The sequence below is a fragment of the Corapipo altera genome, unplaced genomic scaffold (assembly GCF_003945725.1).
Source record: "Corapipo altera isolate COAL_440 unplaced genomic scaffold, ASM394572v1 46, whole genome shotgun sequence".
Classification (NCBI taxonomy): Eukaryota; Metazoa; Chordata; class Aves; order Passeriformes; family Pipridae; genus Corapipo; species Corapipo altera.
This window is the reverse complement of record NW_020884883.1, coordinates 1,596,801-1,612,162: the sequence shown is the minus strand read 5'-3', so window position 1 is coordinate 1,612,162 and position 15,362 is coordinate 1,596,801. Positions and strand designations below refer to the sequence as shown.

Genomic DNA, 15,362 nt, shown 5'->3' with positions numbered 1-15,362 from the left:
AATATCTTACCATGTGTCATAGAAGGATTGAAAAATCCTTGTTGATATATAAAGGTTGGCATGTATACATTATGTATATGAGTTTGGTCAGCATAGAAATGATAATGAGGAAGAAATAATCAAGAGTCTGTTGAACCCAGTAATGTGCTTATGTATTTGTGACACTGAGTTGAGACTAGATTTAACTTTTGAATGTACACTCCAAAGCCAGCAGATTTCAGGACAAGTAGTTTCTTTTCACTCTTCTGTGAAAGAAGTAGTCTTTGTGTGAACTCCTTTTCAGGGTAAGAGGATATCTTCACCCTTTATGTCTTAGGTGCCATGGCAACAAGAAAAGAGACCTCTGTAAAACCTTCTTAGTGTTAAGAAAAATCACTTATTTAAGCAACTTGAATGGTACTGAGAGTGCCTTTCCCTCTCAGTTTCACTTGTCTGCTTAGCAAAATTTCTTTCCTTGTATGTGTTTTAGTTGCATTATGGGTATCTTTAGTTTGCTACATAATCAGAGACCAAATTTTCTTCATAGGTTGACTTAAAAGAGTTGTTTAGATTATCTTGTTTTAGAGAAGTGCCAGTTGTCTATGCATATTTTATAAAAGGTTTTACTAATCGTTTAGAAAGAGGGGTCTTTTACATGGATTTAGTGAGAGAAGTCTCAGGGTTAGTCAATAAATTTATACAAAACTTAACATCATAAGAAAAAATAAATTCCAAAATAAATTCCATTTCTATATGAATTACAGACTTATCACATATATGCATGATTAAGTATGTGTCACTAAATTATGCATGGGAAAATATATAGGCATTTCTGTGTCTGGCACAGTAAGTGGTTACATTAGTCCTACAAATTCATGGCTAATTCAATGGTTGATACTTCATTAAGATAATTATTGATACTTTGGTAATCTTTGCAACTTTCCAATGTGTCATTCACATAATGAGGATAACTAAGTGAGCATTTTCAAGATACCAGGAATGAATCTCTTATTACTGTAGATAATGTGGGAAAGGCTTTCTAAAAGATAAAAACATTTACAAAATAAAACATACATGACCATCATATAAAATGACTCTTTTCTTCAGCACAAGATAACAGCATTTCTGCAGAAGAATACAATTTTATTATATTTAAACTAAACTAAATGTGATTGAATGGAACACAGAGAAGCTCCCCAGAAGGAGAGAAACACCAAAAAAAAAGCCCAAACAACCCAAACCGGTAAATATCCCAGGGCTGATATAGCCCTGAATATAACCTAAGACTTAAATCTAGAATTTCCAAATGACTGGCAAATTCAGTATGATTTTCATTTCTCTCTCAACTGTAACTTCCTTTCATCACATCTTGAATAATCCCAGTTTTTAAAAACAAAATTTGAGATAATTTACTTTGTTTCATGTATCTTACATGTATATACAATGTAGATGACTTTTTCAGATATAAAGATCAGTCCTTTTAAAACAAACAAAAGAAAAAAGCTGAAGCTGAGTTTCTCCCTTCATGAAATAAAATCTTATTTAAAACAAGAGCCCTCTTAAGAAATCCATTTAGATATGTATGGAACTATTTGACACTTCAGAAACATTATGTCAAGAGTAGCTGATGAGATTCAGTTGACATGGTAGTGATAAAACCATCTCATAAATCAAATATAGCAACTGTACAAGTTTTATAAAATATATTCCCAGAGCTTTTCCCAAAAAAAGAACAGTAAAAAGATCAAAACAGTTTGATCTTATAGTTACCAATTTTTAAGGACAGTACATTAATTTAAATACAGTTTACAAAACTGTAATGTAATTTATAAACTGTAAAAATTCTAAAAGTTTAGAGTTACAAGAATAAAAACTCAATATGAAAAGAAAAACCTTTAAAACCAGCTGGCGGGTTCTAAGGTAGGGTATTTTCACCTAAAAGTTCTAAACATTTTTTCTCTACCCTGAAAGACAAAGTATGAAAATTATAACTTAACTGTGTCATACAGTTTAATAATTAGTTTTATATTTTATGTCACATGACATTTTGATCTTATTTTATAGCACAATTATAATCATTCCTTCTTATTTTCTCTAAGTTTTCTAAGTAAAAGGCACATGCATTACTTATACTTTGCAATGACTTTAAAGTTTTTACAGCTCGGGGATCAATTCTTTCAACCCAAGCTCTTTGTTCTCTGCCCAGTATTCTGACACATGCCATGTGCTATTAACGATTTGATGAATGAAATGAAAGCATGTGACCACCTACCCACACACCTTGGCAGAGGTGCACTCCATACACGCCGACCACCTCCCAGGCAGGTAAGTTTATTAGCACCTTCCAGGCGATATCCAGGGAAACAAGAAAATATCAAGGAATCTCCAACACCAAAATGAAAACCAATTCGCCTACTGAAGGCAGGAACACCAGGATCATCACATGGCTCCAGATCATATTCTGCAGACAATAAAACATAATGTATAAATAATTTGGACAAGTTGTCCATATGAGAAAACCAAACTTACCACATTAGTCGCATTGTTTTTGTCTGGAACACTTGGAAAACATGTTTCAGAGTTGCATTCTCTACTAAAACCCATTACTGTTTCTATAAGTCTATTCTGGCTATATATACGGTAATTATGCATCTATTGTATCCCATCCACACTACATCTATTTTCTTAATTTCAAGGGCTGTAATCAGCTTGGACTGTGAGTGGTTTACTATAATTTTGTTTAATTACTCTTTTTGTATATAATTCTTGTTTCATTTCATCTGAAATCCCAAACAGTTTTAGAAGTGAGACTTACAATTAAAAAAAACCCAACACCATTATGCAATGAAGAAAATACAATAAAATAACAAACACATGGTTAGGTGAATGAAAGACATATGACCATATTTTCAAAAAGTGTGGTTTTATAACTACACATCAGGAATAATTCAGGAGTAGTCAAAATAAATTAATGGGAAAAAGTCAGGGTGATTGCAGAGGGACGAAATCAAACTCAGAAAATATCTGAGCCACATTTCCTCATCCCCACAGGGTATGTTGGGGAAGTATCACTCTATGTTTTCCTGGTTTGTAATTTCCTTTTCTACCAACCATTGTTTGAGAAAAGATGTTGAAAGAGATCAACTTAACATGTAACCCAATAAGTCTGATTTTATATTCTTCAGAATATGATCCAAAAGACTCAAGAGATCACTTCCTTTTCACATAGGAAAAGCCATTTTCTAAAACATTTACCTTGGACTTCAGTGGAAGATAGGGTCAAATCCACTTACTTGGAGGAAGAGACTCAATTTAGCCAGGAGAAAAACTAACATTTGAGGGAGTGTTTGAACAGCTGACTTACTGAATATTAAGTCAAATATAACTAAATATAACTAAATAAAGAAACCCCTCCCTTTAGTAACTGCCTTATAGGAAAGTCCTGAATATTAGAGGGAATCTATAAACTACACCAGTTTCTGCTGGCAAAAGTTGTAAATTTTGGAAGCACATGATCTACTACCTCTGTTCAGTACTATAGAGGCTAAGGTAGACATGGAGATATCCTGTGGCACACCCTTAGGCACATGGGAATTTTTCTGTGTTAGATGACATTCAAAACACATTAAAGTCTTCTCACTAAACACTTCTTACTACAAAGAAGTACATTCTTATTGTGGGAAAATAAGAAAAGCAGACTCATTTGTTTCACAAAATTAATGTACCTGATAATATTTATCAAAATATATCTTTAATATAAATGATAGCATATGCTGGTTATCTATGCATGTAACAGTTGTAGGTAGGGCATAAACCTTTGACTGTGTTTGAAAAGTTCTGTGATCTGCATTTTTTTTTACAGTACAATTTTCCTCCTTGCATCCACAATATTTTATGTGTTTTTCTACAAGTTGCCTAGTGATCTACCATTTTGAGTTATTGATAAACAAACTATCAGAGATAAAATTTAGCACTTGTATTTACATTTCAAACTTGTAAAACTGCTGACCTCTGGTTTAGTAAGTCCAGTAAGCATCCAGATTGAATGTATTTCAGCATTTGACAGGAGTAAATCCAACATTATTGCTTTAATCAGTGAGGTAGAGTTTTTTCCCTTTTTTTAAATAAGCAAGTTAAATGAGATATATTATTCATACATAGTGTGTTCATCTGTAAACATTGCCAGATTTCAACAAAACTTATTGGTTTTCAAGGAATTGGATATGAGTTCCTTTTTTACTTCTTCCACAGAATTCCCATGTGCATGTGCATCTCAAAGCACCTGAGTCATTCATATGTAAATCCGTAAATATTCTACTTTCCAGTAATAGAGATAGGCAAAGAAAATTATCGAGAAATGTATTTTAGATGTCATCTAGTTTTAGAAGACTCTAATTAAGAAGCAGTAACTAAACGTTTCAAGTATTTTAAAGAGGTAATTTGTAAAACTACATCAACATATAATAAATATTTTATTTCATTTTATCTTTACAAACATTTGTTATTTCAAAATCAGTCTTCAATTTAGACTCCTTTGTGAATCTGAGTTGGCACACCACTGCTTTTTTAAAGTTTCTATACTTCCTTTAGTAAGACAGTACCAGTTAGTTACTTTCTTGTGAAGCGGTACCTTCTATCTCTGTAACTTTTTTCCTCTTAATTTTCCTCCAAACTTCTTTTTCGCACATTTGATGGTTCTCCAAGAACAGGAAAGACTTCTTAAAACAGTCACTTCACTAACATCCTTCTCAATCTGTTGGCCACTTCCATAAACCTTAGCCAGTTTTCTATGATAGACACTATACAGTTTTGATTAACTTTTTTTTTACTGGCGGTTCATCGTGTTTTTGTTATCTACATGTAAAACAATTCTATGGAACAATTTCAGAATACTTAGAAGAATGGAATTCATTACCTGAAAATGTAATGTTGAAACCTTCATAAGAAATTGAAAAATCAGATATAAATCGAAGCTGAGCAGTAAAATTTCCAAAGAGACCAGCTTTAATTGTAGGGGGTAAGACTGAGCCAGTTAACCTGGCTACTGGTTCTGTGAAGCTGCCATCTTCAGTGATGAGCAAATAGTCATGAGAGCTCTCAAGGTGAAAGGTATGAAAAACCAGCTGTACACCTTCAAAAATATCAGAAAGGGGGGGGAAAAAAAGTGCTTAGTAGGAAGTTTTTTTATTCACATATAGGTGACACAGAAAGCAATTCTTACATTATATGGAAACTTCTTAAGAAAAAGTTTTACATGGATTCAAAACTTGAAATTCTGAAAATAAAGCTTGCAGAAAGCACTTGTGCTCAGCCAATCAATATGTGTAGAGAGGATGCTTGTTTAGTTCACTTTAAATCAATAGTTCCCATAACAGAATTGATGGCATTCGGTGTAATTTGTATACAGCAGTATGAAAATCCAAATTTGTATTGTTTAGGTTTTTTTAATTTCTTATTAGACTATGGTTTTATTCAAGGTCCTGTATGTTTATGTCATGGTTTGAGATAGCCCCAAAATCCAATTCCCTAGCTCCATTCCCCCTCTCAAAATGGTATTCCGGGCCGTTGCGTGGGGCACTGAAAAAGTCTCTAACCATCCGGTTAGAGTGGGAGTGCGCTGGGCCCATAATCCAGAGGTCGATGGATCGAAACCATCCTCTGCTACCACTTTTCTTAGCCTCTGGGGGGAAAACAAGATCCAAACCACTACAGTCTCTTTTTTAATAATCTCTACCATGACCTCAAAATTAAACTAGGAGACATACTTTAATACTTGGTTAAAATTTTGTATTTATGTTTTATTTTTGCATTTTCTCCAACACAAATCTCTTTTTTTATTCTAAACTTCAGGGAAGTGCCCATAAACAAGGACAAAGCGTATACAAGTTTTATGTACAGTCTTACATATATACAGTTTCATATTTTCTGGGACTGGTCCTTTACTGAAGTCATTACTGTTCTTTCATTTGCCAACCTCCAGCTCAGCAATTAGTTAAATTTTGATTTACAGTTTGGTTTTCAAATAGAATAGATTTCAAATACAATGAATTTTAAAATATGATAAATGCAATAAAATTATTGTGGGGAACAACATTCTTCTTAGAAAGTCTTCTCATATATATTTCAGATTTAAAATGACATATGAGTTCTAAACAAAAAATCCAGTCTGTAAGAAGATTTTAAACAGTAGAAACTTCCAATACTCTTCTCAGTAAATTTTTATTATGTTTTGATTTAATGGTGTGTAAGACATTTTTAGTAGTTTCTGGGCTTTTTTCCTTAGGTTATTATACACATTTCCTTAATGGATAAGCTGACAAGATTAGCTAGGCATTCAAATATTACTCTACTGTACACATAACATAAAGATATCTAATTTTTTGCCCTAATAATTTAAGTCTGAATACACAGATCAAATCTGTTTCTTCATGCTTAGCAATGGTGAAGAGCTATGAACAAGGTCCTAACATCTTTGACTGAAAAAAATTTAGTGCTATTTAACAAATAGTTATTATTTTCACATATTTTACTTCTTCTTTTCCATTTTTCTGAGACAAAACCCCATTTTCTCTAGTAACTGTTGAAAGAATGTTGCTTTTGAAAAATAAACACAATCTGGAAATACCATATTTGAAGATATTTATTTTGAGAAATTAAATTTTGTCCTCAAAGGAATGGCAAAAAGTGCTGGTTTAACTCATAAAAGACATTTTTTTGTCTATGTGTGTCTGCATTTCTTAATATATAGACATTTAATATGCATATGTGCTTCATATTAGATGCTTACCCTTGCCATGAGACACTTCAATAGTCCAAGTGCAGTTTAAAGAGTTTGGGTAAAAATCAGGAAAACCTGGGGAAAGAACAGTTCCACTCTTCCCATGAATATATCCACCACACAGAGCTTAAGAAGAGGGGGGAAAGAAAGGGGAGGAAGTAAAAGAAGTCATACAGAAATCTTGTTTTTCAATAAATAAATAGTTCATTTTTGAGCTACTCTTAAAATTAGAAATAGGGATAAGTATTACAATAAGAAGTTAATTAATCCAAAGCCATAACATTCGTTTGACAACAATTTATTTATTCCTGCATTAGTCCTTGAGAGTGAGTTCATTTTTCATTTAAGGACTCTCTTGTTAGTTAGCAGAATACAAAAACAAGTACAAATTTATTCAAGAATATTGCAAGTATTAATTCCTATTGCAGTAGTATGTATGAAGCAAGATTCTTTTTTTTGTGAAGTAACTAAAAAATAAATATCTTGCTGGTATTTTTCTTGCACTAAAGGTTTGGAAAGGTATAAATATAACTGCATTTTTAAACAAAGAAAATACTTCAGTAAAAAGGTGCATGTTTTTCAAATAATAAAAGTTTGTCTCTGACATCTACTGAGATGCTCAAGAAAAAAAAAAGTCCATTTTTGTCTCTTTCAAAGATTCAGATTGTTCCATTATAAGTAATTCATTTGGAACTGAATATTTTGGAAGACACAAGAACTAGAAGACATTTAATGCATACCAGAATTTCCTTAACTATGCTGCTCAAATTTGCATGGTAAATTAATTAAAGTTTAAGATTTGCATGCTGAATTGCGCACAGATCTTATAAATACAGCATGACTGTGCTTTTCACTCATCTGTTGCTCTCTGGTTTTATGTTGTTGTTTTTTTAAAATTTTAATGTACTAAATATTTAAACAATAAAACAACAAAGCATTAAGATGCTTTTTAGTCTTTTTCCTCACATAGAGTGATACACTTTGCCATAAACTAGATGGCAAATATACATGACAAAATGTTCAATAAACTTGCAGTACCTGCATGTAATGTATATTTTAGATAGATAGGTAGATAAATATTAGATATACATTTTAGATATGGATATTAGATACATATAGATATAACATGCTGGCATTAGAAGGTTTTTGTTAAAGTTTTTAATGTTTTGAATTTATGTATTATATATATATATATGTATATATATATATAAAAGTAGAAGGAAAGGAAATGTTTCTAGCCTGATTTTATCTGCATATATGCATTTCAGCGCATAAATATGAGTGAGAATATGTTTGTCTAAACCCACAGTAAATATATAGTTGATAACATTACTTAATAATAAATAACATAATTGTGGTTATCAGGTTCATAGTACCATAAATGAACAATAGTATATTCATTAAAAATCTATCTTATTCTGTAAACATCACAGAAGGAAGAAAAATATTTAACTGTGCAGTCCTAAAACAGATATTAAATATTTCATAATAATTTCCATATTTTAAAGATTAAATTAAGAACATGCAATTTATCTGTTTTAATTTATCTCTCCATCAAAAATAACTTGACATTAACACATTTTGAGAATGACACATTACTTAGAGGGAACTTTAGCCACCGTGTCTCTGCCTGCAGTTCTATTTCTTCTTTGTTGGCATGAAACAAAGCAACGTGTTTTTCCCAAAGGCATCTACTTTGCTGATTTAGTTTCTGAAGTTGCAATTTTAAGAACATGAATAGTCTGCAAATTACTGCAAAACACTCAATTCAACCTCAGTTAAATCTGTCACATGCCAAAAATTTGGATCGCAACTTTTTGAGGCTCAAAGGGTAAACTAACAGGATGATTACCTAATAGAACATGAGTTTTATTTTATCATTTTAGACTAGTTAAATTTAGACTGGTGGAATACGTGAGGAAAAAAGAAGAGACTGTGTATAATCCTTATATGTTGCTTGCCTAGAGGACATGTTCCAGAAATGTTTGAAAATTTCTCTTATACATTCACACTGGAAGTGGGTGAAGGACCTGGGAAATAAAGACTCTCTTTCAATGACTGAAAATTAACTAGAGCTTCAAGCAAACAAAAGAGATAAATATTGGTGTTTTAACTCAAAAATACATCCAAACATTTTAGTACAAAGTAAATAGATAAAGAATAAGATATTAGTCAAAGTTAAGATTCCTACAACAGTGTTCTTCAATCCAGCACACCAAAGCAAACAAGTAAAACAGGCCCATAAAAACAAATTCTAAAAAATTATTTTTTTTCTGCACTTTTAAAGGAGAAATAAATTATAATGATTACAAGATGAGGGAGTTTGAATGCTAGATTAGATAACTATTATAATAATCTTTTGGTAGTTTATATATTTTGTGCATGGGGTCATAAACCTGTAGAGAGAATTAGAAGCCAGAGAAGAGTAGTGCTCAGATTTAACAAAACGGTTTAAAACAGAGTGAGAAACTAAAATACTTTGTTAATCTAGCTCTAAGTCTGTCCTCTGATGTTCCACTGTAATCCAAGAAAATCTTGGACCTGAAAAGGGAGTTAGAAATTCATTGATGTAAGTAATTCACTAAAGCAAGAGCCTTTGTTGGCTGTTGTTCCGTGTTTTCTGTAACAGGGATTTTATAGCAAAAGTACAAGCATTCCATACCAAAAAAAAGTTGATTCAGTGGTTCACAGAAAAAGAATATAGCAAAAAATCCAATTATAAAAAAGAGCAAAGAAATATTTGCTAGGGTAGTTGTACTGGTCTTGGCTGGGGTAGAGTTAATTTTCTTCACAGTGGCTGGTATGGGGCTATGTTTTGCATTTGTGTTGAGAAACCAGTTTATAATATAGAGGTGTTTCTGTTATTGCTGAACAGGGCTTACACAGAATCAAGGCCTTTTCTGCCACACTGGCGAGGAGGCTAAGGTTGCATGGGAGGTTGGGAGGAGACACAGCTGGGATAGTTGACCCCAACTGATCCAAGGAGTATCCTACACCATATGGTATCATGCTTAGTATATAAAATGGGCTGAAAAAGGAAGAAGGGGGAGAAGTTCAAAGTGATGGCATTTGTATTCCCAAGTAACTGTTATACATGATGGGACCTTGCTCTCCTGGAGATAGCTGAACACCTGCCTGTACATGGGAAGTAATGAATTTGTTTCTTGTTTTGTTTTGCTTGGCTGCATGGCTTTGACCATTTCTATTAAACTGTCTTCATCTCAACACTCAAATTTTCTAACTTCTACCCTTGTAATTATCTCCCTGATTCTGCTGGTGGAGGAGTGAGTGAGTGGTTGAGTAGGGTTTTGTTGCTGGCTGGGCTTAAACCATGACAGTAGTTCAGCATTTTAAAAAATGTTTCATGGAAGCTGTAGACAGTTTGACACTGCATACCCCCCAAACCCATTAATAAACTAACTAAAATTTCAAAGCAAAAGTATGTTAAGAAAATTAACATAGGTTGATCATAATCTCTTTTAGTATTGAGTATCCTAAATTTTGAGCAATCATTTTGGTATTCAGTATTCCAAATTTAAAATATAAATTAAGTTTATTGGCTTTTCTTTGAAATCATTAGTTGTATGGTTCCATTTGGATTCACAGCTGAACAATGGCACCCTGGAAGAATCTCAATTTTTCTATTTGTTAATACATGCCTGGGTTTTTTCAGTATTTGACTGAAAGTTGATAAAGAGGTGTAAAGTATGGCTTTTAATAACTTCAAAATAATTTTTTAAAAGTGTGGATCTTGGTGCAATTTAAGGGAGGTGGTAGCAATGACAAGCTTAATTAGTTCTGAAAAGTAGGAGATCAACTTTTTTGGACTTAAAAGTTACCATCTGAAAAGCTTGACACTTACCATCACAGCTGGGTAATGCATGATTCCACTGATGGTTTCTTTCACATATGAGTGGTTCTTCATCACTCAGTGTATATCCTGGATCACAGCTAAAAGTTACTGTGGAGCGGATATTAAAGTTGTTACCATGGCGATGGCCATTTACAGGAATCCCTGGGTCAAGGCAGGAATCTGATTCCAGAGTAACACCTGAAACACATAGATTTAATTTGTTTTTTACCCCTTTGTCTTTCAGATAGTACAAAGAAAAATATCCCAAACAAAACACAAAATGAGGAAGAGAGGAGGAAGAACCTTCAAAAGATACTAGTTAGCATTGACCAAAAACTGATGTGGGATATAAAGCACTTTCTCTAGTTGTTGTCATTGACTCAGAGCACAGTTTTCCAATTTTCAATTTCATAGAATAGAAAGTCCAAATGAAGTAGAAAAAGATTGGAGCTTTAAAGTATATTTCATCAATCAAAAAAACTAAAAACAAACAGACACACAAAAAAACAAACACAAAAGGACTGGTCATCTGAAACAATAGAAAGATATTAAGGCTCAAAATATGAATACAAATTTTGGTAGTATATAAATGATATTTTTTTCATTTCATCTACTCAGTTCCTGATACTGCAGGACAATTAAATTTTCTTGTCATAGTAATTATTATTTAATATAGAAAAAAAAAAGTAAAAAAAACTGCAGTTGAAGAACTCAGAAACTACTTATTAATTTTTACAGATATGATCCTATGCATCAAAAATAGAAAGACAAATAATATAGCTTACGCAATTGTATAACTCTTATCTGACAGAAAGGAGTATCTACTAACTATGTCTTATAAGAGAAATTGAATAGCGTTTGGTAAATAAACCTGGAACTATACAATGAAGAAGAAAAAAACCTCTAAAATTATCAAATGAAGGCTCATTAACTAAGCATTATCCTTTATGCTCAAAGTGATAGCAAACAATTGTGGAATTTAATCATATAATCATGCAATGTATACACATGAGGGAAAGAAATAAAGACTCTCTATTTGAATGATAGGAATTTCTTTTCTTTTCTGTTGCTATGTATGGTGGGTTCACCTTGGTGGGTTGACCTCAGTTGGCTGCCGGTCCCCCACTCACCTGCTCTCTCTTTACTCACTTCAGAAGTACAGGGGGAGAAAATAAGATAGAAAGTAACATGAAGAAGCTCATGGTCTAAGACAATGACAAGGAGATCACTTAATAATTACCATCACAGTCAAAACAGACTCAATTTGAGGAACATAATGTATTGCCAATTAAAAATAGACTGGGATGGTGAGAAACAAAGACAAAAGCTAAAACACCCCCTCACCCCTTACCCCTGTATCAGGTTTGTATGGCCAAGTGTTGGTAGCCAGGAGTGGCTACGGGAGTGGCTTCTGGGAGAAGCTGCCAGAAGCTTCCCCCATGTCCAACAGAGCCAATGCCACCTGGCTCCAAAATGGTCCTGCTGCTGAGACAAAGCTGAGGCCATCAGAGGTGATGGTAGTGCTTCTGGGAAAACATAGTTCAGGAGGACAAAAACAATTGCTGCAGAACAACAGCCATAGAGAAGAGTGAGAATATGTGAGAGTAAAACTTTGAGATACCAAGGTCAGCGAAGAAGAGGGAGGAGGGAGGAGGTGCTCCAGGTGTGGAAGCAGAGATTCCCCTGCAGTCTGTGGTGAAGCCCGTGGTGAGGCAGGTTGTCCCCTTGCAGCCCATAGAGGTCCAGGGTGCATCATTGTGGGATGTCCCCACACTGAAGCAGGTGGATGCCCAGAGGACTGTGACCCTTTGTAAAGCTCACACTGGAGCAGGCTCCAGGCAGGACCTGAGGACATGTGGAGAGAGTAGCTCATGCTGGAGCAGGTTTTCTGGCTGGACTTGTGACCCTACAGGGGACCCATGCTGGAGCAGTCTATCAGTGAAGGACTGGATGCTGTGGAAGGAACCTATGCTGGACCAGTTTGTGAAGAACTGTAGCCTGTGGAAGTTCATGGAGGATTGTCTCCTGCGGGAGGAACTCAATGCTGAAGCAGGGGAAGGGTCTGAGGAAAGAGGAGCAGCAAAGAGAATGTGGGATGAACTGACCACAACGCTCATTCCCCATGACCCTTCACTTCTCAGAAGTAGGAGGTAGATAAAATTGAAAATGAAGTTTAGCGTGGGAGGAAGGGAGAGGTGGGGGGAATGTGTTTTTAAGATTTGGGCACCCAGCATCTAGCCAAGGTTAACCCACCATAACCCCTTTCTTCCAAGGCTCAACTTCACTCCTTCATTTACAGCTTCTCTACTTCCCCAGCTCTCCCTAAGAGGGATAGGGAACGGGGATTGTGATCAGTCTGTAACAGCTCCTATCTGCTGCTTCTTCCTCCTCACACTTTTCCCTGATCTAAGGGTGGGTCCTTCCCACAGGTTGCAGTCCTGGATAAACCTGCATGGGCTGCAATGTCCTTCAGGGAATATATAGTGCTCCTGAAATGAGGCCCACTGCAGACTGCAGTGTGGATCTCTGCCCCACTGTGGTCTCTTTCATGGGCTGCAGGGGACTACCCACCTGAAGCGCTCTCTTGTCTGCCCTTGGTGTTTGTAGGATTGTTTCTCGCACTTTCTTTTCCTCCTTAATCACCCATGCAGACTTTTGTTCTTTCTGAAATATTTTGTCACAGAGGTACCACCAGTTTGGCTGATGGGCTGTGTACTGAGGTGGGTCCAATGGAGCCAGCTGGAACGAACTGTGTCCAGCACAGAGTAGCCATAGCCTCTCCTCAAAAAAGGCCACTCCTGCAGCTCCCCTGCAACCAAACCCTTGCCTCCTACACTCATACACTATGTTATGTTCCTGAAACAATAATGACTGAGGTAGAACCTGTTCAGGCTTGAGAGGAATAAGGGACACTGTTCCTTCTTCTATGAGAAACTGAGCATGTCCAGAGGAAAACCTTGAAGATACTGGCTGCAGTGAGTAAAAGATTACAAAATATAATGTCTCAACCAGCATGAAGCCTGCAGTAAAAGAAAAAAAACCCTAGAAGCTGACTGAAAACAGTAGCTAGCAAACACATAGTCAAGCCTCAGAGACAACAGGAAGACACAGAGGATGCTGAGCAGAGTGGTTTGCAACCCAAAAAGCCACTGACTTGTGAAAAAACTTACCAACAAAGGGACAGGAATCATATGGTGGGGAGAGGGGAAGGGGAAGCATTGTAAACACTTTCTATTCAGGCAATTTTGCTCTACTTTATTTAGAAAAATTATTTGTTGAGTCTCTGTTTAAATAGTACTGGACCATTGAGTTTAGAATTTCTTGTCATTTTTTTACATAAAATTTAGATTTATTCTCAAAGTAGTGGCATCCGTTTCATTTACTTAAGTATTTTCACATTAATTTCAGTATTTTGGCACTATGATTTCATATGGATGATATTATCACTCATAGACGCTGTAAGAACCTTGAGTAAGATTAGTTCTTCTGAGGTCTTCAAAGATTTTATGTGCTTTCTCATAGGTGACCTGAATTTTTAACATGATATTTTAGACTGTACTTTATTCCAAAGAAGTTCCTTCTGCAAAACCAACTGCTGACAACACAAAATCCTCTATAGCAGGACGTTACACATTTCCTAGCTTCTTAGCCCCCTAAAGACATCCTGGAGGTCCTGGTCCTCTCAGATGCCTGTGCATCTATAACTATTTTGGTGGAAGCTGTACTCTCAGTACAACTTCTATGCTTCTTTGCTGCTCTATTTACTCAAGACTACCACATAGCCTTAGGAACAAAGTAGGAGGAGTTCAAAACTAAGGAAAAAATTGATTTATTAGGGCATAAAGGGAAAGGTTTAGAATTATAGATATGAGAGTTGGAAGCAGGGCTACAAATAAACGTATCATAAATAATGACTCTAGCTTTCACAACAAAATATTCCCCATACCCTCCAGCTCTTCTTATACCTCACTTAGAATTCAGATTTGAAAGCTTATGATCTAGTTTTCATGAGGCAACCCTGACATACTTAAATTCTAGATGAATAAGTTTCTTCTAGACTTGACTGCATGCTCTTAATGCAAATGTACCATGTTAGCTGACAGAGTGCATTTTTAGATTCCCTTCGCCTAGTTGAAATTGCTTAATATAGTCTCAAAGAACCCTTTTAAGTCTATAATATTCTGCACTGTATGTGTTCTAAATAATTTCATGTGTATGAAATTTTAACTTTGATAGATACAAATTAATTTTTTTTGGAGACATCGTACTTCATATTTTGAAGTGTTAGTGCAAATGGACGTCCACAGTAATGCTATTAAATTTCCTTCCTCCTAGGACAACCTCCCACCTCTGCCTGAACACATCAACTGCTTTAGCATTCTGAGTCACGTGTAACAGGTAAACTCATCAGTTTCTTTTTGAAATTATAACTCTAGATTACATTCACTATGTTGTTTCAGATTTTTGCAAGAAGACAGAAAGCTATAACAAATCTATCAACTTCCAAGTTCCTGACTGAAAATGTGGTGCTGTATAAAGAAAAAAACCTCAGCTCAGGCAACAGAGTTTCATTCCCAAGGGAAAAGATTCAGTATGTAAGCTTTAGCAACCATGAACATAGCTGAAAGCAAATAACTTATCTTTGCTTCTTTGGATGAAGATTTGATTTGTTTTTTCTTAATAGAAGATAAGGTAAGATAAGCTCAATAATGGACAGTACTGAGTCCTGACTACAAAAAGACAATATATATG

At 34.9% G+C, this 15,362-nt stretch overlaps 1 protein-coding gene across 5 annotated transcripts in view; it reads right to left on the bottom strand.

Moving 5' to 3' along the window:
• The window catches only part of CSMD1 (CUB and Sushi multiple domains 1), a 1,093,278-nt gene that overhangs the window by 233,648 nt on the left and 844,268 nt on the right, over nt 1–15,362 (bottom strand). For 4 of the 5 annotated variants that reach the window (XM_027640975.1, XM_027640976.1, XM_027640979.1 and 1 more), the window contains 4 exons: nt 10,620–10,808; nt 6,767–6,883; nt 4,895–5,110; nt 2,252–2,440 (listed from right to left, as the gene is read on the bottom strand). In XM_027640975.1, coding sequence (XP_027496776.1) covers nt 2,252–2,440; nt 4,895–5,110; nt 6,767–6,883; nt 10,620–10,808 — 711 coding nt within the window. The remainder of the gene's footprint in view (nt 1–2,251; nt 2,441–4,894; nt 5,111–6,766; nt 6,884–10,619; nt 10,809–15,362) is intronic. The other variant, XM_027640977.1, reaches the window with a different exon arrangement.